Source organism: Tenrec ecaudatus, chromosome 1 (assembly GCF_050624435.1).
Source record: "Tenrec ecaudatus isolate mTenEca1 chromosome 1, mTenEca1.hap1, whole genome shotgun sequence".
NCBI classification, from domain to species: domain Eukaryota; kingdom Metazoa; phylum Chordata; class Mammalia; order Afrosoricida; family Tenrecidae; genus Tenrec; species Tenrec ecaudatus.
Window position 1 is genome coordinate 56,109,967 of NC_134530.1, and position 26,615 is coordinate 56,136,581.

At 58.7% G+C, this 26,615-nt stretch overlaps 1 protein-coding gene across 3 annotated transcripts; it reads left to right on the forward strand.

Annotated features, from left to right (window-relative positions):
• On the forward strand, window positions 1-26,487 carry NHSL3 (NHS like 3). 3 transcript variants are annotated; one of them, XM_075553682.1, is made up of 7 exons: window positions 1-379; window positions 20,113-20,283; window positions 20,386-20,441; window positions 20,621-20,744; window positions 21,368-21,475; window positions 21,562-24,123; window positions 24,413-26,487. In XM_075553682.1, exons 1-7 carry the CDS (start codon window positions 145-147, stop codon window positions 24,433-24,435), a joined length of 3,279 nt encoding a protein of 1,092 aa, XP_075409797.1. In that variant the 5' UTR covers window positions 1-144; the 3' UTR covers window positions 24,436-26,487. The 3 variants fall into 3 exon arrangements, with proteins under 3 accessions (XP_075409797.1, XP_075409798.1, XP_075409799.1); XM_075553683.1 differs by lacking the exon at window positions 1-379 and adding an exon at window positions 9,559-9,717; XM_075553684.1 differs by lacking the exon at window positions 1-379 and adding an exon at window positions 18,318-18,477.
• Window positions 26,488-26,615: the final 128 nt, after the last annotated feature.

Sequence of the window (26,615 nt, forward strand, 5' to 3'; positions counted from 1 at the left end):
CCGGCAGGGCCCCCCGCGCTCGGCCTCCGCCGCCCAAACTTTTCTCGGGCGCGTCTCCCGCCGCCGCTGCCCGCCTGCGCGCCCGGCCCATGGGCGCCGCGCCGCAGGGGGCCTGAGCCCCGCCGCCTGCCCCGCGCCCGCGCCATGGCGGCCCGCGCGACCCCCGCCGCACCTGCGGCCGAGGAGCCGGGGGGCCCGGGCGGGGCCCAGCGCAAGAAGAAGTCCCGCTCCGGCCCGTCCGGCCTCCGCCGCGCCTTCAGCTGGCTGCGGGGCAAGCGGCGCAAGAAGAAGGCGGCGGGGGCCGAGGGCGCCGAATCAGCCACCCCCCGGGCCAAGAAGGCGGACGAGAAGGCCAGGAAGGCCAAGGGCAAGGGCCGAGGTAAGGCGGCTGGCACCTGAGTAGGGCGCCGGGCAGCGCCGAGGGTGCGGCCGGAGTGGCTTCGCTGGGGTCCGGGCGCATTGGAGGGGGGCAACTCCCTTGGACAGTGCTGCTGCTGAGAGAGTGATTAGCTGCGGCCTCAGCCCAAGTACCCCTATCCAGCACAGCCCCAGAGCTCCTCCGCCGTCCTGTCCCCCCACCCATCCCCCGGCGCCCAGGGCAGGGACCCCCGGCTGGGCAGCGAGCCCCAGGTCTAAGCAGGAAGTGCTGGCAGCCTGCCTGGTCCGCGGTGAGGCAATCCCCTCCCCCAGGCTCACCCTGGTCCTGCCCTCTGCTGAGTCAGGGGGTCAGAGACTTGACTCTGGCTTGGGGCCAATGGGAGAGGAGGCAGGTGGCCTTGAGTCTCTGTTGGGGTCTCTGAGTCAGTACAAGCAACTGCCCTCCCTCAAAAGGGGCTTTGGCCCTCTAAGTGGGTTTGGTTTCCGGCCCCATAAAGAACCCAGCATGGAGTATAGAATGCTTATGTCTGTCACGTTGCTTGCTTTCCCCACCTGGCCCCCCAGCTACCTGGGCCACAAGACAGACATCCATCTGGGGCGGTGATTTCACTTACCTCCAAGAACCAATCCTGCCTGACATCCCCTCCCCCCCCCCTCCCGTAGAATGTACAACAAATAAATGCTAGGGTAAGAAGTGTGCTTTCAGCCAGGGGAAACAGGCCTAACCAGAGAGAGAGGCTGTCCCTGGGCATGGGTAGGGGCTTCAGTCAGAGCCCCTCCACCCCACCTCTGGTCTGGTGGCAGGGCAGCCTGAGGCTGATCTGGCCCATCACTGCTGGGGGTCACTGGAGGATGTCCACCTTTCTTGGGTCTCTCATTTTCCCCTTTGTTCCCGGTTTCCCATCGTGGGGTGGGGAGGGCTTGAGGCTCCATAAGAGGGTGGAGCCCCTGGGGTGTCCCCAGCAGCCTACCTGCCTCCCAGCACTGGTGAGGAAATGGCATTGTGTGCTGGGCCCATCCCAGGCTGCCAGTGTTTACCCTCCTGGTGGCCTTTAACCATGTCCTCTGGAGAATGAGAACCCTTCAGGGGGCAGGTAGAGGGTGAAAAAGCCTCTTGTGTGATTGCATCCGCCTGGCCCCGTCTTCCTTTTGGAAAAGGGCCCTGCTCTTCTGTGGCCCAGACACAAATAGAAGTCTAGGTGCTGGAACTGGAGGGGCTGGGCTAGGCCCTGAGTGGGGCTGGGGGAAGGGGTCCAGCTCAGGATGTGGAGTCTGACCCCAGGGTGCCCCATGAGTCTCGGGTCACCGGCAGCTCCCTCAAGACAGAGTTGCAGCAGGATCAACTGTGATGGTCAGTTAGGATCAGAAGGTGGAGGTCTGGTGGGCTAGCCAGGGCTGTGGACCCTCTCCCCCATGGGAGACCAGACAGGAGGCCAGGGGCTTGAGCAGCTGACCCTGAAGGTCCCTGCTCCAGCAATCTGATTTGGGATCCTTTGGTCCAGGCTCCCCCCCCCCACCCTGTGCCTGGTATCCGGTGGCACTGGGCTTTCCGGGCAGCAGGCTGGCCTGCTCTGAGCCCACGTGTGTGGTCAACACCTCCTGCCCCCGGCTGTTGTTCCTGCAGGTCTGAATAAGGCCTGGAAGAAGGTCCTGCTGCCTTTTGCTCCAGCTTCCCTTTATTCCAATTGTTTGCTTGTCACCCGCCCAGTCCAACTTCTTTTCTGTTTATTAAGAGAAATAAATCCGATCTCTCTAATCTCCACTGGCACCGCTGGCCAGGAGCAAAAGCCCAAAGGTTTAACTCTTTCTGGGGAGAATGTTTGGAATGGGGATTGGGGATGATAGGGAGTTGGGGGGGGGGGTGGACACACACAGAACATTCCTGGGAGGTCAGAGGCCCTTGGGGGAGAATGTTGTCCAAATTGAGATTTCAACCCAGATCTTCTGCCTTCAAGGCTGCTGCATTGATCTTCATGACTCATCCTTGAAATGCATGATACAGAAGGAGCAAAGAAGTAAGGCTGAATGATCTTATCCTCTAACCCACTCTGCGGATGGGAAAAATGAGGCCCAGGGGGAACTGAGGGATTTCGCAACTGGATAATGCAGGAGAGTAGAGCCAGGCAAAGGGGTGTTTAAATCCTGGCTCACTGACTAGCAAGCCCTGTGATATTAGAGAAGTCACTTCCTCTCTAGGGGCTTGCTGATTTAATCACTGCCGCATGGGGGACAGAGGGGACCTTCTCATAGGAGTGACTCTTGGCTGGCTATTACCTGGATGAGTCCCCCAAACTTACTGCCGTCCAGCCTATCCCTGGCCCTGTCTCTCCATAGGATGTGAAAATGACATGAAAGTGAAGTCACTAGACAGGCAGGTGGCTGCTGTTGGTGCGTCTTTATGATTTTAGTCACCTGAGCTCTACGGATCCCATTGGGGAATGGACTGGGCTTTCGTCTGACCAACTGTGCTGACCTGGTGTGCCCCTGCCAAGCCACGTGATACACGTCGGCTCTGCACCCCGTCCAGGCCTGTTTTCCTTATCTGGAAAGGAGGGTAATCAACTCTGGCTCTTCGGAGGTGCTTCAAGGATCAAGCAAGTGCCTTGGGAACCGTGGAGCCTGGGCCAGGCGGCAGGGCAGCATGTCGCAGCTGTTGTGACGGTGCGGACTTGCATGAACTAGGCTCCCCCATGGATGTTGGGAGAACAACTCACGCCACACAGCAGGCACTGTGAGGACAACTGGTTAAGGAGGAGCCATAGGAAGTGGAACCCACCAGAAGCAGTGACCTTCCTCCCGTCATGTCATTTAGTTCCCCACCTTTGTACCATGGGAGGGTGCTCGCGGGCATACGAAAAAAACCCAAACCAAACAAAACAGCAATCCATCTTGTCCAGAAATATCAACTGGACTCTTGGCAAGTGTGTGTGTAGGAAGTGTTTCTGGGCCACGTGCCAGACCTGGAGCCCCGAGTGTAACCAGGGGAGCCTTTCAGGAAGAGGTGCGCAGGGTGCGGAAGGAGGGCAGAGTCCTGGCGACTTTGAAGAGAAGTGACTGGAAAGTTGTGAAGTTCCAGGCATTCTCATGAATGTCTTCCCTTGTCCTCCTCACAGCCAGTGGGGTGGCAGGTGTCACTCTGGAAAGGTGAGGAGAGTAGGTCCAGAGGTGAAAGCAAGCCGCCATTCCAGGCCACTGGGCTTCATTCATCTCCACAGGACGTTATGATGCAGTGCCAGGTGCTGTTCAAGGTGATGTGTGATCGGTAAGGTCCCTGCCCACGTGGAAGTGATATTCACAGCTCGGCAGTGACCACCTCCCAGAGGATACTCTTTCCAAATGAAATCACATGAGGTTGGATGAGTTTCTGACTTCCCCAACCGGCTGCTGTTGAGTCAGTCCCAGCTCCTGCTTACCCCGCGTGAGTGTCAGTGTGGAAGTGCAGCCATGGGATTGTCAAGGCTGTGGCCTTTTGGAAGCAGATCTGGCCTTTCTTCGGAGGGTCCTCTGAGAGAGTTTGACCCTCCAACCTTTGGGTAAGCTCTCTTGCTTAGCTGTTTGCAGCTAAGCCCAGGAACTCCTTGTCTTTAACCATTTTCCACATGGACCCCACTGCCATGGAACTGATTTCAGCTCTTCGTTAGCCTCCCTGTGGTTCCCAAGACCAGATAGCCTCCTTTCTCCCGTGGAGCCGCTGGTGGATTTGAACTGCTGACCTTGCAGTTAGCAAATCAATGTCTAACCCATGGTGCCACCAGGCTCCATCTCTGAGACTACACAGGAGGGAATTATCACTGTAGTGTTGGGACAGGACAAACCGTGGGGCAAGGTATCCTCTTGGGCAGTGAGACATTTCTGGAGGGTGGGAGCGGAGATGGTTCCAATACTGAAAGTTAGAAGTGAATGACCTGCCTTGTCCCTTCCGGAGGTCACTGGGCCCTCCCTCCCTCCCGGCATTCCTTCTGACCACCTGTGGAGAGCTCTGCTCTGCTGTTTGACCTTGGGTACATCCTGCCCCACCCTGGGCCAAACCTGCCCTGTCTTTACTAGAGAAGGGATGTCATGGGCTCTGAGAGCCTTTAGCAAGCAGCCCTGGTGACACAGTGGTGATGAGTGGGGCTGCTAACCTCAAGGTCGACAGTTCGAAACAACCAGCCCCTCCTCAGGAAAACGCCAGGGCTGTCTGATTTCCGAAACAGTAACCATCTCGGAGACTCACACGGGCACTTCTACCCTGTCCTGGAGGGTTGCTAGGCGTCGGCATTGAGTTGATGGCAGTGAGTTTGTTGGAGGCTCTTTGTTGCTTTAGGAGTCGATTCAGAGGAGTTGAGGATATGATGGACAGTAGGGGGTTGGGCTACCCATGAGGGTGGCAGTTGAGTGGACAGGACACTGGGGCCCAGTGCAGGGTGGTGGCTGAGGAGAGCCCAGCATGATCGATACTGTTTCCTATTGCTGAGTTAGGGTCTGTGTGGCTCTGGAGTCAAATGAAGCCCCGTAGGCACTTGACTTCTCAGGTAGGGCTTCCCTGCTAAGAGGCAGCTACAGGACTCCTGGCCGTTCTAGAAACATGCCCTTGACTTTCACACCCTAAGCCAGGGGTGGCCAGCCTTTTTTTCTCCCCCCTTCAGGGGCCATTTGGATATTTATAACACCATTCCTGGGGCATAGGAAATTATCCCCTTAAAAATCAGCGTGTTATATTTGGTCAAACCTTTAATCAATGTGAGAGCTGGAACCATTTCTCCTTGATGCGGTGTGTGATGTTAGCTGCTATTAATGATTCCCAAGGCCTCCTGAGGCCCTAGGGCAGGACGTCCCCCAGCCCTGCTGTAAGTCATTGCATGGGTGTCTTTCCAACTTTCCATGTGTTTCCCTCAACTTTTCTATGTTGTGAACTCCCTCCCATTCACCCATCCAGGCCCGGCTCATGTCATCATCTCTGTGGGACTCCCAGGAGGGAAATGCTTGTCTCCAGATTACAGAGCAGGGTGCTTAAGAAAGCTGGAGTCGAGATTTTTTGCCCCCTGGTCGTTCTTGAGCTCTGGTGTTATGTGTCCTCCCTCAGCCTGGGGCCTGGACCAGTGTGACAATGTGACGAGGACAAGGTCCATTCTATGGGCTACATTCAAAGGGCAAATGGCTTCCACAGAGGACTTGGGGATTCCTGAGTCAGGGAGTGTGGCAGGGGGCTACATCGTGCATGATTGCCCACCTCTTCCAGGCCCTTCTACAGGGATAGGTATTGTCTGCCATGGGTTTAAGTGGGAGAGGGCGCGCCACTCATGAATTTCACAAGTATTTACTTGTGTATAAACCGAGTTTTTCCAGCACATTTTTAATGCAGTCTTTGTGGTAAAATGAGGTGCCTTGGCTGATATTAGGGTCGGCTTATCCTCGAGTATATACGGTACTTTTTTTTTCATCTACGAGGTACAAGGCAGAAGGAGTGTTGTAGCAGTGCTGGATGCTCGACTTCTAACCAAAAGGTTGGCAGTTCGAACCCACCAGCAGCTTTGGGGCAGGGCGTGGGGGTGCATGGAAGAGAAATTACTTCCTGAACTGTTCTATCAGATCCCAGCCTAGGAGCCCAGCTGGGGCAGTTCTGGGGAGTTAGAATCAGCTGATGGCACGTAGTGACAACAAAGGGTGTGCTAGGCGGGTCCTTGGCCCTGCAGATGGTTGATGTGCTTCCCTGATAACCTGATAACCGAAGGCTGGGGGCTCACACAAAGGCACTTGGGATAAAAGCTCTGGCAATCCACTTCCAAAACAACGGCCTCCGCCCCCCCCCCCCCCCCCCCCAAAGAACAGGCATCTCAGAAGCCTAGCAGCTCTGCTCCTGGGCGCACTCAGACCAGGAGGCAGGCCTGGGAGGCCCAGAGGAGGAACTAACTCGCTCAAGGTCACATAGCCAGCCAGTGTCAGAGGCAGAGGAACCCACACCTGCCAGGAAGGCTGGCCTGAGCTTTTCCAGTCCGTTATGTTATCAGGCTGCGAAAGCCCATCTCAGAGAGAAGGGGGTGACGGGAGGTGAGCCTGAAGGAGGCCAAGAGAGCTCCCCGCACCTCGGATACCTTCAAGGGCTCAGTCCAGTATCTCTTCCTCGCCCTCCCCTCTGAGGCCTAAATCCCCACCTGTGGCACACATCCAGCCCAACATTCTCTGGGAATTCCCTTCAGCCTAAGAGAAGCCCTCAATCCCTATGCCAACCCCCACCCCCAACAGCCTCCATGCTGCTCTCCCAGCAGGGGGCCAGCAGGAGTGGGGGGAGCTGACCCCTATGGCCAGCAGAATCCAGACTGTGGTCAGCAGGGGCTGAGGGAGAGAGCCTGCCTCACCCACCTGTCCCTTGGAAATCCCCCTCTCTCCCAAACCTCAAGGCTGTCTCAGCTGCTCCTGGTCTGTCATATGCTGAAGAAAAAGGAGAAGGAGTCATTGTTCTAGGCTATCACCGGGGCCACAGTGGATATGGTAGGGCAGGGCCAACAGCTGCATACACTCCCCCCCCCCACCTGCCTCCAGCCCCTCCGCTGACTTGAGCAGGAAGCAATTTTCCTAGGCAGGAGGGGTGCGGTGCCTGTCCCCTCCCTCACCATCATACCTCAGCATGCTCCATGCTCCTCTGCCATCTGGGGTCAGCTCATCACAGGACAGTCAGCTGCACTCCCAGGGCAAACCCTCAATCTGGTGGCAAGGTGTATGTTTCCCAGGAGGGTCCCGGTGGGCTCTGCCCAAGGGCCTCCTGTCTGCTTAGGATACTCTCTCTGGGCCTTCAGCCAGGGGAAGGCTGCTCCATGGTCCCCACCAGGGCCAGGAGGCACTCAAGCCCAGTCTTGGGGTTCCAGGCATTCTGACCCATCTCCCAGGCTCTTGGCTATGGGCAGTCTGCCTTCCAGGCCCCTGGAGCATTCTGTAGACACACAAGTGCAGCCCTGGGAGAGTACCCTGGATGCTCCTGCCTGTGCCTGTGCCTCAGCCCCTCACCACCAGTAAGCAAGTGCCCTCCCTGCTAGCACCGCCCAGTGTTCATTTAGCAAAGGTGGCCTGGCTACCGTGGGCAGCCAGGCTGGGGTCACGAAGAGGCATGAGAACGCCACTGCCCTTGAGGAGCTTGTTTTCTGGTTGGAGGGGCAGCTACCAGAACACAGTTCCATTGTCTCCAGGCAAGTGCCGCCATGGGATCCCATAGGGTGCCTGAAGTCCTGAGCTGGGGTTCTTAGCCCATCCTGCAGGAAACTAGAGACATGGCCGTGTGGCTGGACTTTCGTGGTCTGGCGTTTTCTGTGTTGTAGCAGACGGCAGTACTCCTGGCTGTGGGGGCTCAGAGAACTCAGCTGCAGAGAAGAGGGGTAATGTTCAGGAGAGAGAAGGGCTTTTTTTTGGGTTTTTTTTGCGCAGGGCCTGGCGGGATGGAAATGGATCTTCCAGGCAAAAGTGGAAGCAGGAAGCAGCATGCGTCAAGGCCTGGATGGCCCTGGGAGCCGCCAGCAGCTCTGTGTGGCTGGAGCTCTAAGAATAGAGGGCTGTGGTTGGAGATGAAGCTGGAGGCCTAGGTAACTCCTGCCTGGCCTTCTGTGAAGGTCAAGGCACCTGCTCTGCTCCAGACATCCTTGGAGGTACTGTGCATGCTCATGCCAAGGGATTTGGACCTTGACCTCCTCCTACCCTTTATGGGGGTGTCTGTATAGGAAGAGAATTGGGCTAGCAGATTCTTGTGGGTTCTTCTCTGTGCAAAGTGGGGAAAGTGGTGCCCACACCTTGGTGTACAATGGCTGCTCGATAGTATTTTCTGGATGGATAAGAGACCAGATCCCCAGGGAGCAAGTGCTATCCTCAGGCTCTTTTCAAGAGAGTATTGAGCTGAGCCTCTGGGCATGGTGTGGTGGAGGGCTTTACCAAAGGGCACAAAGGATAAGCGGTCTGGGGACTAGAACTGAGGGCTATGACCTCCCAGCCCAACACTTTCTCTACTACACCACACTCAGGCCCTGGTTGGAGAGGCAGAGCAGAGCCATAGTAAAGGAGAGACACTGCCCAGGCAGACCCCCCAAGCATGAGGGCACCTGAAAGGCTTTCTAAAGACATCAGGCCTGATCTGGACTTTGAAAAACACAAAGTTGTTATAAGGGGAGGGAAGAAAGGGGCCCAGAGGGCCAGAGATGCACACAGACAGGAGTGCTTGCACATATTTCACCTACCTGCTCCAATACGCATGTGTGCGCGCCCGCGTGTTACCCATGCTACAAGACAGAATTTCATGTATTTGTAATTAGAAATAAATACTTCACAACCTGTAAAAAGCAAAGCAAAGCATAGGGACAGACATACGGAAGCAGAGTGCATGCTATGCATACAGGCACACAGTCGTACATTCCAGAGAGCAACCCACCACATGCTTAGTCACAGAGACAGTATCAAGTACACAGCTACATCCAAACCCACAATTACACACAAATGCACAATTACGGTCATTGCAGAGACATGAATGGGCTGGAAAGGGGTAGTGTGGAGCGGTGCATATTGGAGTCAGTCTGGGTACCAGTCCCGCTTAACCTTGTGTGCCTTCGGCCAAGTCAGACTGCTGTAGGGAGCCTCAGTCTCCCTAGCTGTAAAATGAATTTGATTAAAGTACCTACCTTACAAGAGTGTTGCATGCAGGAAATAAAGTATTGTATGAAAGCTGTTAGCACAGTGCCTTTCACATAGTAAATGCTAACTAAAAGGGCGCTATTACTACTTTTAACACCGGAAATACAGAAAACGGATGCATACAGGCAGAGACCAGAGCTATACATGCAGACACGTGACACTCACGGGGCGGTGGCTAGTGGGTCCTAGACAGCAGAGCCTTGGCCCCCTCGCATGGCTGCAGCCCGATCCCTTGTTCTCCTGTCCCCACTAAGTCCTCCAGGGGCGGCCCTAGGGCTGGGAGAGCGGTGGACCCCGCCTGCTCCGTTGGGCTGGATGGGGCTTTTTCCCCAGAGCGTGGAGGGCGGGGCGGCTCAGCAGGCCTCCCTGGTCCCCGAGAGGGGGGCGGAGCGGACGGGACGTGCGCCAGGCCCCGCCCTCCCCCGGGCCCGCCCCACTCCGGCCATTGGCCACTGGGCTCGGGGGCGGGGCTAGTCGGGGGCTGGGGGCGCCCGCGGTGGCCGCCCGCGCTTCTCGCTGCCTCCCTCCCGGGGCTGCGGGCCAGCCGGCCGGCCGGGCTGAGCTGCGCTGGGGTTCCCGCGTCGGTTCCCGCGTCCGCCATGGGCAACTCACACCACAAGCGGAAGGCCCCCAGCGGCCCGCGGGTCCGCAGCTTCTGGCGGTTCGGGCGGTCGGCGAAGCGGCCCGCAGGTAGGGGTGGGGGCGGGGCGGGCGAGGGAGGAGGGTCCCCTGCAGCAGCCTCAGCCTCCGCCACCGCTGCTGCCCCCTCCTGGGCTTGGTGGGTGTGAGAGTGGGGGGCCGGCATCTCAGCACAGACCCCACCCCTCACATGTACCCAGATACACCCGTCCACAAGGATACCACGGGCCGGCACACATGCATGCCCTCAGGCACACTCACCAGCCGACACACCATCTCATGCACAATCACACCCACACTCGGGCACCATCACTGCAGGGCGCACACCCGGAGACACCCACCTATGCACACGGTTTCCACAGCCACACAAACTCCGCCTCAGGCCGATTTAGCCGTGCCTTCACTCGTCACGTAGATGCGTGTCCAGAGTCATATACACGATGTATACACAGCTCCCCAACTCCCCCCCCCCCCCGCGCGCACACACACACAGATCGCCCCACTTGTTTCCCAGGCCTTAACCTCCAAAAGGCTGAAAGTTTGCAGGAGGGAGGGGAGACAAAGGTAGAGGGAGAACCAGGAAAGCTGAGGCTGGCCTCTGGGCCGCCTCCATCTGGAGTCGAACCGGTTTATGGGCTCCCTCCTCAGCTCCACCCGCGCAGCCGCCGCCGTCGTGACCCCCTCCCCGTGGTCTCCAGTCGCAGCCGCATCTCCCTCTTTTCAGTGCAGCCGCCGAGCTGGAACGCAGCCCTTCCCGGCTCTAGCTTGCTGCTGCGGGATCCCTCCGCGGGTCACATTCCAGTGGGAAAGGAGGGGGAAGAAGGCTGGGACCGGGACTCCTGGTTTTCCCCCGTGGGCGGGACAGGTCAGGGTGGCCCCGGTGTTCCGCCGGGTGCTGGAGGAGGACAGGCTGCAGAGGGGGCCTGGTTCCCTCCCCAGGTGAACCCGGGTGGGGGAGGGGCAGAGCGGTGGGGTCTGCCTGCTGTTAACCATTACCCATGCCTCCCACGGGGTGTCTCTAGGGGCGCTTGTTGGGCTGGGGGAAGCAGGGAAGCCCAGTGGAGGTGTAGGAGATCCCACTCTTGGCTTCCCAGGATGGCTCATATTCCTAGAGATTCAGGAGTCTGATGATCTCATCACGCCCCATGCGGGGGTGGGGGAGGAGGGGACGGGGTGCCAGAAAAAGCCTGGGCTGGGAGTTGGGGGCAGCACTCTCCCCATCGCTCTGGCAGGAACCCTGGTGACCTTGAGCAGATCCAGGTCTCTCATCTGGGCCTCCCTGGCTCCCACGGGGGTGGGGGGCCTGTCTGAAATGATGAGGAGGCTTTGGTGGCCCTGACTGCTCTGGCTAGTCAGCCTAGTCATTTCATGGATGAGACCAAGGTCCAGAGAAGGGGGGCTTGTCCAAGGTCAATGATCTGCTGCAGTTTGAGGAAAAAGAAAGGTAATCAAAACACTCACAGGGAAAGGGTCACTTCTCTTCTGGGAGGCTCTGGGAGGACTGTTCATAGGGGAGCATTGATGAAAGACTGTAGGACCTTCAGGTATTACCCCCCACCCCCATCCCCACCCCTACCCCTGCCCCTGCCCCTGCCCCTGCAATTCATTCTGTCCGCTCCTGTCTGCCTTCTCACTCAGGGGCCAGACTAGGGCACTTCATCCACACTCTGAAGGTCCCCTGATCTGATGGTTTCCTGAGGACCAACTGTGGGCCCCAACTTGTGACCATCTGTGGTTGGGGAGAGAGGATAAGAGCTGGGCCCTTAGGGAGGGAGGATGGCCTCTTTAAGGAGGGACCCAGGCCTGGGCTCCTAGCAGCTTGTGGGTTGGCTCCCTAGCCCTTGTTGCGACTTGGGTCAAGCAGGCATCAAGGTGTTTTGACAAAAGAACTGCAAGCAATGTCCAGGCAAACCAGAAGTAAGTGGGCACTGGGGAGCATCCTCGGGTCTAGAAAGCTGAGGAAGTAGCCCTAATTTGGTTCTGAAGTAACTGCAGGTATTAGAGCAGGATTGTTGATTAGGTGAGAGCTCATGGTTGGGAATGTGTTTTAGCTGGGAGGTGTGGTCATGCGCAGAGTTGGAGGGGAAGGAAGGAGTGGAGAAGCCTGCCTTGTGTCCCGGTAGGAAAGCAGGTCCCACGGAAGAAAGGCACTCTTTCATCGCTTTGCTTATAACTTTTGCTGAGGGTTCTAAGCCTTCTCCTGACTCCGCCTTGGCAGGTTCAGGCCCAAAGGTGACCATGGGACCAGCGTCGTACCCATTTGTGAGAGACTGAGGGAGAGACTGCCAGTCTGGCAGGGAGGGCTGGAGTCTATAGGCCATAGGGAGCCAGGGAAGGTGTTGGGGCAAGGGAGGGGCCTGTGAAAGTGGTGTGCAAGGAAGATGGCTCCAGGGTGGAGGCAGGTGCAGGCAGGACAGGGGGTGGGGTGCAGAGCGGAGGCTCAGAGAGCAGTCCAGTGGCTGTTAGCGTAATCCAGGGGAGAGGTGATAAGGTGAAGGCTGAAGAGAATATGGAGGTGGTGGCAGAACTGGTAGGATCTGGGCTTGATCAGACCATGAGAGACCGATGAAGCTGCCTGCTCCCATGAAGGTGTACAGCCTTGTAAACCTGACATAGGGTGGCTATGAGTTGAAATCAACTCGATGGCAGTGGGTTTGGTTTGGGTTTGGGACTGATCAGAAAGAGTCTTGATGACAGAGTGGGTAAGTCTTAGGTTCAGAGAAGTTGTCGATTCAAACCCACTAGCTGCTCCAGGCGAGAAAGATGAGTTGGCCTATTTCCATCAAGACTTGCACCCTCAGAAACCCAGGAACAGTTCTGCCCTGCCGGGTCAGAGTGGACTCCGTGGCAGTGGGTGGGGTGGGTTTGGGATCAGTTGGTGAGGCATTGGGGGGGATAAGGGCAGGTGGAGCTGTGATCAGCCATTTGGCTGGGGGTGGCGGGGGCGAGGGTGGTAGAGATGATGACAGTAGTACTGAGACACTAGCCATTTCTTAGCATATTCCATCCATGCTCAGCCTCTGACATGAATGAATTCACCTGTCCTCCAGCACCCTGATGCACTGGGAGCTGATATGCTCCATTTTTATAGCTGGCTCTCAGAGAAGTGCACCTGTCACACACATTGTAGGCCTGAACTTGAAATCCAAGTCCATCAGATTCTGTGTGCCCTTAGCCAGGGTGGGTGGGTGGGTTACCTGGGATGAGCGAGAGTGGCCTGCTGTCCCTTTGGGTAAAGAGAGCCTGAGTCTGGAGGGAGTTTAGACCGTGCTAGGGAGGGCCAGTATGGTGCGGTGCTGGTGGGTGGGTGGGGAGAAAGTCTTGAGAAGCAATCCTTGAAGCCCCCTAGGACTCAGCTTGAGAACAGGTGGGAAGCGGAAGGGCGGACCAGGAGTCAAAGAAGGCCTGGTCTGGTGGATCAGATGTCCCTGGAGGGAAGAGGAGGGTGAGCACAGACACTGGAGAGGGGGTGTCATTGTTGGGAACACACTGTAACCTACTTGGATACTTGGCCTGGGTTCTTGAGAAGTGGCCCCAGCCCTCCTCTCTTGGTAGGCACTTGGTCCTGGGCAGGTGGTCGAGTATGTATGCATTTGGAGACCAGGGACACCCCTTCCGTTGTTCTCACACAGTGTGTGGCCCGCTTTACCCACCTCCTTGAGGCTGGGTTTGTTTTCATCTTGCAGATGGGGAGACCGAGGCTCAGGGAGGGGGTGAATTTAATCCTTTTTCTTTGTCTCGGAACCACGGAGGCCTGGGGTCTTTCATAGGCCCCATGGCTTGGAGACCTGGGACCCCTCACCCCCAGCTACTCTCTCTCTGTCTCTGTCCCAGGTGGAGACATGCGACCAGTTCTGTGCCCAAACTTGCTTGTGGGACTCCTAGGTTTCCAGATTAGGGGCTGGCTCAGCCCTCTAGATGTGGCTCTGAGATAGTGGAACTTGGGATCCCATGACCTGGCCCAAAGTGGGGAACCACCACCACCTTCTAGGGGCAGAGTTACATATAATAGCAGCTCCTTACAGACCATGCCTTCAACACTCCCACCTCACTAATGAAGAAACTGAGTCCCACAAAAGGGTAGTGCAGCTAGAGCTTAAGCTCAGAGTTGACACCCAGAGCAGTGCTCCTTCTACTTCACCCACTTGGGGATACCTGGCCTGGCCAGGTGTCCCCTTCAGATGTGGGGGGGCACTGAGAGATAGGGAGGTGATGTTAAGTGTCCCTGTCAGACTTTATCTTAATGGTCCTTAGCTCCACTTGAGATTGGAAGAGAGCTCAGAAGTGGGCTGGAGAGGAGGTGCCGCTGGCGGCAGCCATTCAGAATGGGCTCACACCCTGACTTCCAGGGCTAGCTGGGTGACTTTGGACACGTCACTGGCCCTCAGGGGTGTCTCTGTATGGTGAGGGGTTTAGTGACACTGTGTGTGTCTCAGTTGGCACTACGCAAATGCTACTGGATCAACGTCAGTAAAGTGGGAAGGCAGAGGGATCCGAGACTGCTTATCTACCGCACATCCTGGAGACAGGCGCCCTGTGATGACTGCCGGTGGACGGTATCTGTGTGTTTCTACTTGGTTGCAGCTGCTTCCTTGGCATTCAGAGGGCACTCCGAGTGGTGCTAGCCGTCTGCCCAGAGGTGCCTTGGAAGAAAGGCCTGCCAATTTATTACAAACAAAAAAAAGCCTCTGAAAACTCTGAGTACAGTCCAACTCTCACACACTTCTGGGCCGCTGTGAGTTGCACGCAGCAAGTGGCACTGGTCAGCACCCCGAGAGGTGGTGGGTGTCTGGCCCTGCTTTCAGAGACAAGGTTGAGTCCTGTAAGGACACTTGTTGTTCCAGAATCGAATCTGTAGGGTGGAGTTGAGTTGCCCCATAGCAACTTTATGAAAGTGGAATTCTGCCCGAGGAGTGGCTGGTGGATTTGAAGCACCAACTTTTGGGTTCGAAGCTGAGCTCTTCCTTCACCACTTGGCCACCAGGGATCTTTGACCAAGGTCCAGCAAGGTGGCTTCATTGTCCAGACCTGCAGTCACACCTGAGCCCTAGCCCTCTCCTCTGGGGGCTTCCTGGTGGCTGCCACTGAAATGTGGGAATGCTCATGCCTGGAGGGAACGATCCAGAAGTCAGAATGACACCCTGGCCGCTGGCCGTAAAGAATGCTCACGTCACTGTCTGGAGCAAGGGCTGCCCGGAAACTCATTACAACCCTATTCATAGGGTTGTAGCTAATTCCTGCCCTCCACTCTGCCTGTGGCCCGAGTGCCCTGTGGGACTGGATCCGCCCCTCCCAGAAAGGCACTCCTGCCTTCTGTATTTACCTTAGAACCGGCTGGTTGGCTCTGCCCCCGCTGGGGTGGGGCCGGTGCTACCAGGAGGGAGGAAGGAAGGAGGCTGATTCTTGTGTTGGGGTAGGGTCCCACTTTGGTTGGGGCCTGAGGCTATTACTACCCCCCTTCCTTTGAGGTTCCCCAAACTCCAGACCACCAAGGCCATTTGGAGTGAGCCTCAGGTGCATGCATTTCTATACAGCGACCACCTGGCTAGGTGACCTTGAGCAGGTCACTTTCCCTTGCCACGCCTGTGCTCCTTGGTGAAGAGGGGCTTTTTTGGGTACCCCTCTGCTTTCCTGTTGGGTGTACTAGGAGACAGGAGAAAAAGTGTTTCCTGAAAGCTGTTGTGGTTCACTTTTGGGGGGTGAGGACGAAATCTACCGACACTTCCTAGGCCTGCACCCCTTCACCCCACAACACCCACCTATCCGGGCCTTTGTCAACCTGTTTGTATGTTGAGGGGTTGGGACAAGGGACCCCAGCACACAAGTCCTGCCTTCTTGGCTTGGCCAAGCCAGAGGCAGGAGCTGGGGGAGGGGGAATAACAGGGCTGACCCACAGGGTTCCAGCTTCTGATTGAGGCCACCTGGGCAGCTGTGCCCTCCCCCCTCATTCCTCTCACCTGAGTCAGCTCTCCCGGCAGTGGGCGCGCCCCGCCCCCGCCCCTAGCTCTGGAATGGGGCAGGTTGGGGCCTCACCCCTAGGAGGGCGCTGCCAAGGTGGAGTGCGCCTGCGCGCTCTCGCATACACGTGGCCTTGAGGGACCGGGCTCCCTCCCCCACTCCCTGCCTCCAGGTCCAGGAAAGCCCCACAGTGGCAAGTACACACACCTGCCTTCATGCACACGCCGCCGCCTGGCAGAGCCCGGCGTGGGTCTGTGCAGTGGCGTCCTTGGGTGTGGAGGCCTGAGTGTGCTGTATGGACGAGGTATTGGGAGCACACACCTGTGAAGCGTGCGCGAGGTGCGTGCGCCTGTACCTGCCTGGTGAACTTGTGTGGGTGCTTCCTGTGTGCGGTGGGCGTGGCTGGGAGCAGCCTGTCTTCCCAGATCCTAGAAGCCACCTCCTGGAGGTGGTGGGGGAGCTGTGGCCTCAGCCCCAGGCCTTGAATTGTTGGAGGCAGAAAGCCCTGGCACCAAGCCTTATGGATGGCCTTGAGCAAGGTCCTTTCACTCACTGAGAGGTGCCCCCCCCAAGATCATGGGCCCCTCCCCAAGCAAGCCTCTAGGTGTGCCCAAGGTGCACTTGTGGCATCCTGCTTCAGCCCTGCTAAGAGAGGGCCGCGTGGGAGGGGCTTGCGCAGGGTGTTGCCAGGGCAACCAGATGTTATCAAATGCTGAGAGCCCTTGAATCCCATTGGAGAGTGCCCAGCTGTGGCCCTGACCACCAACTGTGGGCCTGGGACCTTGAAGAGCTGATATCCCCCACCCTGATGAAGTAGGAGCTAGGCTGAGGTGGCTTTGCTGCTGGGGGGAGGGGGGAGCTGAGGGTGAGTGTCCTGAAAAAGCCACCTGACTGAGCCCAGCCTAACAATGACTGGGAGGGTTCCATTGACTCCCTGCCTTGAAGGGTGCCTGGAGGGCCCAGCTTGTCTTCCCCAGCACTTGGCCTGGTGCCAGTGAGCTCACCCTGGAAGTGTGAGTTGGCTGCTTCTCCTCTGTTTGTGAGGACCTGATAAGAGGGGTGGATTGGGGTCAAGGTACCTCCAATTTGAAGAGATGCGATGGGATTTGCATCCGGCATGGTGGACAGGGCATGGCTTTCGGAGTCCCTATGTCCCCGGTGTGAGTGCTGGCCCACCACTTACAGCTCTGTAACGCTTGCCCTCTCGGGCCTCCATCTCCTCATCTGTGAAATGGGACTAAACTGCCTCCTCCTTAGGATGGCTGTTTCAATGTTGGTGTGCTTGTGGACATACACTCCCCACACCTTTGTGCTTGGCCGTGGTATGGTCTCTGCACTGGGAAGGGGTCTGGTGGCATGGGGCCACTGTGAATCCTTCCATCCCTGTGGGTGAAGGGAGGAAGAAGAGTGCTGGTGGGGGGGGTGGCCTCCGTTGAGTTTGGGGTGCAGCACTTTCTAATTTACTATCAGGTACAGCCTTAACTATACTCTTCAGAGTTGTCCACCAGAGGGAGCCCGGTAGTGTCTGAGTGAATGACCTCCTGGGACTCGAAATCCAGACTTTTAACAAGGCCTGTTAACAGGGGCCCTACCTGAGGTGGGCCCTGTCCTCCTCTCCTGGGCTCCCCACACTGCATATGCCCGCCTCTGTCCCAGGAAACCCACTAGGACTGCGTGGAGGGGCTTCCCCCAGCACCTCAGTTCCAAGTTCATTGGCCATTCTTTGACTGCCTTACTGAAAGGCACCTCAATTCCTGCCCCAGCCCCTTTTCCACCATCACTCTCAGAAACCATTCGTTGGACTCATCCATGTATCCCTCAACTGTCTGTTCAACCCACAGCATGATTTAGGTGTGAACAAGGCAGTTTTTCATCAGTAGCTGCAGACTGAATGGTTACAACAGGCTTATTATGAAGCTTTCAGTGGGGTTTCCACCAAAAGTCATGCTTTGTGTGTGCTGGACCTGACTCCCCTCCCCCTGCCTCTGCCCTCACTCGGAGCTGTTTCCTGGTTAATTCTGTTCTTCCGGATGGGTAATCCAGCTGACTCACTGGGGCCGTGGGGAAAACTCTGGGCAAGGGGGCTAGAAGGAGCCCTGGTGGTGGCCTGGTTACGTGTTGGGCTGAGAACTGCACAGTCGGCTCTACGGGAGAAAGACTGGGCTTTCTACTCCCTTAAGCAATCACAGGGGTTTGCTGAGTTAGCATAGACTGAGATTTGTTTTTGTTTTTTTGAGGGAACTAGAAGGTTGGCCTTGAAGATGTCAGGACGCTTCTCTGGGGGCTCTGCCAAAGTGGGAAGAAAGTCCTTGGAAAGTTGGCTGAACATGGACACCAGGGTTTGTTCTGCGCAGACCCCAGGCCTCTGGGGACCTCTGCTCTGGCCCTGCCAACCTCGGAATGCATGCCGGCCTTGAGGGCCTGGTGGGGACCATCATGCTAAGCCTGGCCTGGTGGCGCCTCCACCCACCATCTGGCAGCTGGACCTCCTCGTTAGTGGGCGCTAAGAATGGAGGATCTTCTAACCTGACCTGGTATCCTGGCTCTCTCCAGGGCCTGGCTTGCGCCGACAGCGAACCTCAGTTTCCCTCGACTCCTGTGAGGGGCGGGGTCAGGGCGGGCGGGATCTGTGGCGGCGAAGGTGGGAGGACCTGGGAGCAACCCCGCCCTCCTCCCTGTCTGTAGTGCGCACTCTGCAGCTGGACGGGAGGGCTGGCAGCCCCTGTGCTGGGTAGCGGAGGAGGCGCCGCCCCTCGAGGCTGGTTAGCTAGGGGACGTCCCCCTGGCGCCCCGCAGTCATGGTAGTACTTCTGGGCCGCCACCTCCCGGCGCTTCTCGGGCTCTTTAAGAAGGGTAAGTGGGTGTGGCCGGAGGGGGTGAAGCTGAGGTCCCCTACACCCTTCCATTGCAGACCTTTACCGGGGAAGGTAAATGCGGTGGGGGTGGGGTTAATTAGACTCCTCTCCGCAGCCGCCTCGCCTTTGTCCAGCGGCTTTGCTGCCGCCATTGTCTGGGCCCTGCGAGTGTTTGGGAGGATGGGTCTGGGGGCCCTGACCTTGAAGACTGCAGCCCCAGGGGCACCCCACACTTGACTGGGCACCACTCATTAGCTGAAAGCACAGAGCCCACTGCAGCCCAAGGTGCGAGAGGATGGCTGTGGGGAGCTGGGCAAAGTTAGGGAGCACTGCCACATCGGGGAAGTTCTGGGAACCCGGCTTTTCAGGCCAGGTCCAAGGATATGTCAGGGCTTGGGGAGGGAGAGGGGTCCCCAGCCTGAGCCTGAGCCGGGTGGCTCCATTGGAAGCCTGGAGTTGAGAGCTGCTGGGTGACCAAGGCAAGGCCTTCCCCCTTTCTGAATCTGTCCCCACTTGTAGCATCAGGAGCCTGGGCGGGGAGACTAGGGATGGGGATGCTCCGACCTTGCCCGATTGCTGCAGATTTACCCCCAGGGCAGCTGCTCCCACTCTTCCTCAGCCATGAGTCTTGAGCTGAAGACCCTGTCTGGTGTGGGGCCATTTAAAGGGCTAGTTAGGGTCTGGTCCCTCCGCCAGGTGTTGCCAAGGCCACGTGACCACAGCTTTTGCTTATGTTGTGGGTTCCGTTTAAAGAGGGAGTTGGGCTGCTAACTGCTGACTCAGTCCCTCCCTCCCCCCAGGATTAGATGACCAGTTCCCCCCTATGGGCGGGGCCTGTAACTAGATCCTTTGTAATGGATCCTTGGCTCCTTTGCACCAGGGGCCTGGCTGGAGCCAGGGCCTTCTGGAATGGGGGATATCTAACATTGCACCCCAAGAGGCTGAGGCTGCCTTGGCTGGGGTGGGGGGCTGGGTCCTTGGCCCCCTCTTGCCCTGCCCATCCTCCCACTAAGGGCAGCCACATGGGTGAGTTGGACACCCACCAGACCCCATCCTGGTCTATCCCTGCCCCTTAGGATTTTCTGGGACTCTGCTGATTACAGCCTATGCCCCACCCCCTTTCCAATTCTCCCGTGGCATCTTCCTAGACCGGGCCAGGGATTATGCGGAAAAGGTGGCTTCTTATAAATTGGGGTGCGGGGTCTGGAAAGGGCACTGTGCTTGCCGTGAGCCATGTGCTTAGGGGTTGTCTTGCATGGGGCCTGAGTGAGGTGTGGTTATGTGGCTGTCCGCATTCTGTGTGGGTGCAGAATGGGCACGGCGGGCGTTAGTTATGTGGTAGAGTGCCCAGATGTGTTATGCTTGGTTGCTGCTGTTTGCGTACAGAGGCCTGTGGGTGCGGCCCAGTTATAGGATGCCTGCGGGTGGTGTTCTGCAGGGGGCCCCTCAGGATGGGTACGTGTGCGCACCGGGGCTGTGCGTGCTGAGCGTACGCCCCAGAACTGTGGGTTCTGTGTCCGGGCATGGGCTGTGGTTGCATGTGAGTGAGTGCAAGTGCTGTGTGTGGTCTGTGGGAACTCCTGTGGGGCTGGTGCTTTTCGGCCTCACTTCCCTACTTCTTCTGTCCCACTAGGCTCTGCCAAAGCTGAGAATGACAAACGTCTCAGCACAGGGCCCGGCCAGGGGCCAGCGGCAGGCGTGGATGAGCATTCGGACAATGTCTTCTTCCCCAGTGGGCGGCCTCCTCACTTGGAGGAGCTGCACACACAGGCCCAGGAGGGGCTCCGTTCGCTGCAGCACCAAGGTAACCTCTTCCCGGTCCCCTGGCCTCCACGAGTGAGGCTTGTCCGTCCTCTTAGCTCCCCGGTCAGCGCTTTTGACTTGGTGTACTTTTTGTGTTTTACAGAAAAACAGAAACTGAGCAAGGGGGCCTGGGACCATGGAGACACCCAGAGCATCCAGGTGCATACTTACACCCCCAGCCCAGTCTGACTCAGCCCTTCCCTCCATGCCTGACCTCTGACCTGGTTCTCCCAGGGCTCCTGAAGGCTAGTCCACATGGGCTGCAGCACTAGGTGAGGGGCGGGTGGGTGAGTGCAAAGCCTGGGGTCGGCTTCTCTCAGGCCTCTTCTTCCCTCCAGTCCTCACGGACAGGCCCGGATGAAGACAGCATCTCCTTCTGCAGCCAGGCCACGTCCTATACGGGAGAGACCTCCACCGCCGAGGACGCCCTCTCCATCCGCTCCGAGATGATCCAGCGCAGAGGTGCGGGGCCTGCCCAGCAGGGGGGGTTCCCAAAGCTGTGTGACTCAGTGAACTCAGGACGCCCCCTAAGACCCTGTGTCCTCTGGGAGCTTTGTGACACACGCTGACGGCAAAGCAGGACAGTGATGTGTGTGGGCTCTGAGGCCGGGGGGAGCCTTCGTTCTCTGAGTGCTGAGAGTAACTGGCTGTGGGACCTCTCTGAGCTGCAGTCTGATGGTCTGAGAAATGAAGACAAGGAACTCGTGGGCAAGGGTTTCAGCATGCCGACAGGCAACAGCAGAAACCAAACCCACAGCCAGTGACTCAGGGACACCGCAGCACAGAGCCACGCTGCTCCCAGTCTGTGGAACTCTGGGAAGAGATTGCCACACATCTTCCTCCTGCTGAGCAGCTGGTGGGTTTGACAGGCTGAGTGCTTAAGCACGGAGTCACCAGGCTCGTGGGCACCTTGGTGAGCACTTGCTGAATGGAATGATCATCATCGACCTGGCCCGGCTATGTTTAGTCCAGTCTGCTTGACTCTGGGAATTTATTTCTTCAGGGTTGTTAATACTAGTGGCCTGCACAGTGTGCCCAGAGACCAAAGGGCTTCTCTAATGCCTTCTCCCCGCCTTCCCCTCTAGGCTCTACCTTCCGACCCCATGACTCTTTCCCCAAAAAGTCGGGGCGACGGCGGCGCACTCGCCGGAGCACGGTGCTGGGGCTGCCGCAGCATGTGCAGAAGGAACTGGGTGAGTGAGCCCCTGTTGGGGACAGTGGTGAGTGGGGCCCTGGCCAGACCCCTGTACTGACTCCTGCCTCCTCCTGTGCATCCTAGGCCTGCGGAATGAGCGAGAGGCCCCAGGTACCCCCCGGCCTCCTGGCCCCCGGGATGCCGTGCGCATCCCCACAGTGGACGGCCACCCAGCAGGCTTGTCCTCCGGGTCGGGGGTCCGGGTGTCCCTGCAGGCCCTGGAGGTGGAGGCTGAAGCGGGGGCTGAGGCCCAGGCGGAGGCCATGCTGCAGCGCCACATTGACTCTGTCTACCGGGATGACACCCTCGTTGGCCGGTCCACGGGGGCCCGGCCTCCTCCACTGACCCGGCCCATGTCCTTGGCGGTGCCTGGGATGACTGGAGGGGTGGGGCCTCCAGAGCCCCTAAGCCCAGCCATGTCCATCTCGCCCCAGGCCACTTACCTCTCCAAACTGATCCCGCACGCAGTGCTGCCGCCCACGGTGGATGTGGTGGCCCTGGGCCGCCGCAGCCTGCGTACGCTGAGCCGCTGTAGCCTGCACTCTGCCAGCCCGGCCTCGGTGCGCTCCCTGGGCCGCTTCTCCTCGGCCTCGAGCCCACGGCCCCGCAGCCGCCACCCTTCATCTTCCAGCGACACCTGGAGCCACTCGCAGTCCTCAGACACCATCGTGTCCGACGGCTCCACGCTCTCCTCCAAGGGTGGCTCTGAGGGCCGGCCCGAGGGCTCTGTGGCCAGCACCGGTGTGGCACCCCTTCCCCAGGGCGGTAGCGGGAGGGGCTCTCCCAGTGGGGGCAGCACTGCAGAGGCCTCGGACACGACCAGCATTCGGAGTGGCGGGCAGCTGTCCAGCCGGAGCGTGTCCCTGCGGAAGCTGAAGCGGCCTCCGCCACCCCCCCGCCGGACCTACTCGCTCCACCAGCGGGGCTCAGTGCCCCCTGAGGGGCCTTTGGGGCTGCCACCCAGGCCCGATCGCAAGCAGCAGTCACAGCAGCCTCGGCCACCCACCACTGGGGGGCCCGAAGGGGTGGGGGCAGTGGCCTGTCCGTCCAGCTCAGCAGGCAGCTGGGTACCGGGCTTGTCTCCAAGTGGCTCCCGGCGCCCCCCGCGTTCCCCGGAACGGACACTCTCCCCCTCCAGTGGGTATTCCAGCCAAAGCGGCACCCCTACCCTCCCTCCCAAGGGCCTGACAGGTGCCCCCGCATCCCCAGGCAAGACCCAGCCCCCTAAGCCCGAGCGTATCACCTCGCTGCGATCTCCCGGGGTTTCCGTCTCCTCTTCCCTCACTTCCCTGTGCTCCTCTTCCTCTGACCCGGCCCCCTCAGAGCGCTCTGGTTTGCAAATGTCCACCACTCTGGGTGACAGGTTCGCCATACCTCCACACCCCAAGGTGCCTGCCCCCTTCTCGCCACCCCCCTTGAAGCCCAAGAATCCTAACCAGCCTGTCCCTGCCCCGGCTGCCCCTGCTCTGGCTTCTGGGCCTGTCTCTATACCTGATGGCACCCCTGTGACCCCTCCTGCCGCTCAGACATCTCTGACCCCACCCCAGGAGCCTTCTGTCATCTCCAAAAACCTGTCACCCCCACCATCCCCACCTCCATCTTACCATCCGCCTCCACCACCCACCAAGAAGCCTGAGGTAGTTGAGGAGGATCCGCCTGCCCCAGCAACTGCTGAAGGGCCCCTCCAGGACCCCAGCTGGCCCCCGCCTCCGCCGCCTGCATCCGACGAGCAGGACCTGTCCATGGCCGACTTCCCCCCACCTGAGGAGGCCTTCTTTCTGGCTGGCCCTGAGCCCCCAGGCCCCTCGGAGCCCCTGGAGCCTGTCTGCTCTCTAGTCACCTTGCCTCCCGCAGCCACCAGCTCTTCCCAGAACCAGCCTCCCGGTGCTCCAGAGCCCCCGGCCCCGCCGCCTCTGACTTCTGCTTTAGGAGTTCTGGCCAAGCCCCCCCAGAAGGAACTGGTGGGCGGCAGCAAGTGCAGTGGGTCTACCAGGGAGGACTCGGGCACACCCCTGGTCACGCCGTCGCTCCTGCAGATGGTGCGGCTGCGCTCCGTGGGTGCACCCACAGCTGGTCCAGCCCCAGTGCCAGGGCCAGCAGCGCCCCAGAAGCCACTACGGCGGGCCCTGTCAGGGCGGGCCAGCCCAGTGCCTGGCCCCTCCTCGGGGCTGCACGCAGCCGTCCGACTCAAGGCCTCCAGCCTGGCTGCCAGCGAGACACTTGCAGGTGCCCAGGCCAACGGGCCAGCTGAGGCGGAGCCCCGGTCCCCCCAGTCTCCTGCCCCTGTGGCCAGCTTCATATTTGCCAAGGGCACCAAGAAGCTGCCACGGGAGCGGCCGGGCTCACCGGAGGCCCCGGTGGACCTCCAACGGAATCTGGTCGCTGAACTTCGGAGCATCTCTGAGCAACGGCCTTCCCAGGCCCCAAAGAAGCCCTTGAAGACGCCCCCACCTGTGGCCCGCAAGCCCTCTGTGGGAGTGCCCCCGCCCTCCTCCCCTAACTTTCCTCGGGCTGAGCCCCTTCCTGCTCCTCCTACCAATGGGCTCCTTCACCCGGATACCAGGACTAAGGGAGAGCCGGCTGAGAATGGAGGCATCGAGCTGCTGGTGGGCCCAGAGGACCGGCAGCAGGGCCTGCCTGGCCCAGGTACAGTAGGGGGGGAATAGCGTCCTGAGGATGGGAAGGACCCGAAGCCATTTAGGGCTCTTTGGGGTGTTTGGGAAGGGTGAACTGTCACCGGCATGCCCCACAGTGTAGGGAGGGGCATGGCAATGTGGGCACTTCAGAACCTCTTAACTGCAGCTTTGCCACCTGATCTGCCTGTCCCTGCCCCAGGCTCCTCGTGGGAAGGGGTGGGGTCCCACCTAGAACGGAGCGAAGTTGAAGGGACAGGGAAAAGCTGGGGTCCCTAAGTGTCCCTGCCTTTTCCCCACAGACCCACCCAAAGAGCTGGTCTGACTGCCTCACTGGCCCTGCTGGCTGGCGCACCCCAGGAAAAGAATCTCAGGGACCTGAGCAGCTCCACGGACGAGGGGAGTGGGTGGAACCTAACCGCGAGGAAGCCTGCAGCCTTAACCTCACGGCCTTCAATATTTATGCAAGCCTGGTGTGGGTCCCTGGCCCCAAGTCATCCATCAGCCCTCATGCCTTTTCCCAAATGGACTCACCTCTGGCCATTGCCACTGCAGCCCGGGCCTTACTCTTCTAGAGGGGGTGGCTGCGCCCCCTGCTGGCCTCGAGGCCACACAACTGGGACCAGAGCACCTTGCTTGTTTTTTGGTGGTCTCTTTTTCTCGTCTGACTGAGTTCAGAATCATGCACACATTATAGTCCAGAATCCACGCCCTTTGGGACAGTGGCTGCATGTCCGTCTGCCTGGCCCTCAGAGTCTGTTCTGTGGCAGCAGCCTCCCTCCCTGCTGCCTGGAGCTGGGATCCACCTGTCCCCGAGGCCTCACCCAGTGTGTGCTTCTCCTTAGTTCTTGGAGATGGGCAGTGTTCCCACAGGCTTCTCCAGGCTGGGGGCAGAGACAGGCTGGTGGTGGTCCAAAGCACAACGGGTACAGGGGAGCTTAACCTTCCCTTACCTCAACTGGCCACCACCCACCCTTCTGCCTTCCAGTTCTGCCCGGTGCTCCATGGAGGACTGCCAGGTTCAAGGGCGTGGAGGGCTGGAGGGGAGACGGGAGAGGACCTCGTTCTGGTGGGCAGTGCTCAGGCATCTGGTCGGCCTTTCACTCCATCAGGATGAGGGTGAGCACAGCACACATTGGCAGGGCCTCCTCTCAGCTCAGCAGGGAGTCCCGGAGGCAGTGACTGGAGAGCTAATTTGGGGCGCGGGCCGGGCCCCGCAGACTTCACACTCCCATCTCTCTTTACTCTTGGTGCGTGTCCTTTGTGCAGCTGCCTCTGCAGAGCCGCTTCCACTAGGGATGCTTACTGACTGAGGAGCAGGGAGGGCGAGAGGTGGGTTTTATAAAAGACACTTCCCTGCCCACCGGAGAGGGCATCCATGTTCTTGGAGAGTACGCTGGGCGGCTGCCTCTGCTGCTGATTCCTCCTCCAGCAGCTGTGCCTAGTTTCCTGTTTCTTGGGTGGGTCACCCCTAGGTAAGCCGGTGGGTTCTCTGGCTCGAGCAGTGGCCCTGATGCCTTGCTCACAGCAGCTAGGTGCCACCCAGGGCCACTCCTCAGCAGTGACTCCCCTCTGGAGAGATGGAGTTCCACTCCGATGGGGGCTAGAAGCAGGACATCTGGGAGAGCTATTTCGGGCCCTCGGCATCACTACTGTCTTCTCTCCGCAGCTAGGAACCAATGTTCTGCCTTGCCTTCTGGGCTGTGGAGAACCGTGGGGGGGACACGTTGCACTGCCCAGTAAGCTGAGGCAAGAGGACAATCAGTAAGCACTTCTGTGCTCAGAGCTCGAATTGGCCCCCCGGAGCCAGGCCCTGGCCACAGCCTTGGAGCTGCTGGAGGTGGGGGCCTTTGAACTGGTTCAACCCCTTGTCGAAAAGTTGCCTTTCTACCTGGGATCTACTGAATCAGAATCCACATTGTAGCAGGAGTCTAAGCAGCCCTGGTACCTTGTTTAAACTGTAGAGATTCACCTGGTGGGGTGGGCAGCCTGTTCTGCACCTGTTCGCGGAGTCCTGATCCCTCCTTGTCTCCCCCCAATGTTACTTGAGCTCCTCCTTGTCCTCAGTCAGGATGCTCCAAGCTTCTTTCCTCTCTGGGTGGGACAGAACAGAAGGGAGGACCCCGGAGAGAACCCTGTCCCCTGGGGTAAATGAGCCTGCCCTCGCGCAAAGGAGACCAAAAGCCTCTGATTTTTAATTTCTATAAAAATGTTAGAAATATATATCTATATTTCTTTAAATTTTGGAGTCTTTGATATGTCTATCAAAACAATCTATCCCCTTTGCCCCAGAGCCCGCGTGAGACACGTGACGACACACACACCGTTGTTATGGGTTTCACTGAAAGGTGGTAATTAATTAAATAATTCAGACTTGGCTTGTGGCTGCTGTTTCTTGAGGGTGGGTGGGTAGGTGGGTCCACTCTTCCTAGGGAGTTTCCTGCCGGAGGACCCAGAAGTGGGACTGCGGGAAAGTCAGGGTGTCTCCCCACAGCTCAACTCCAA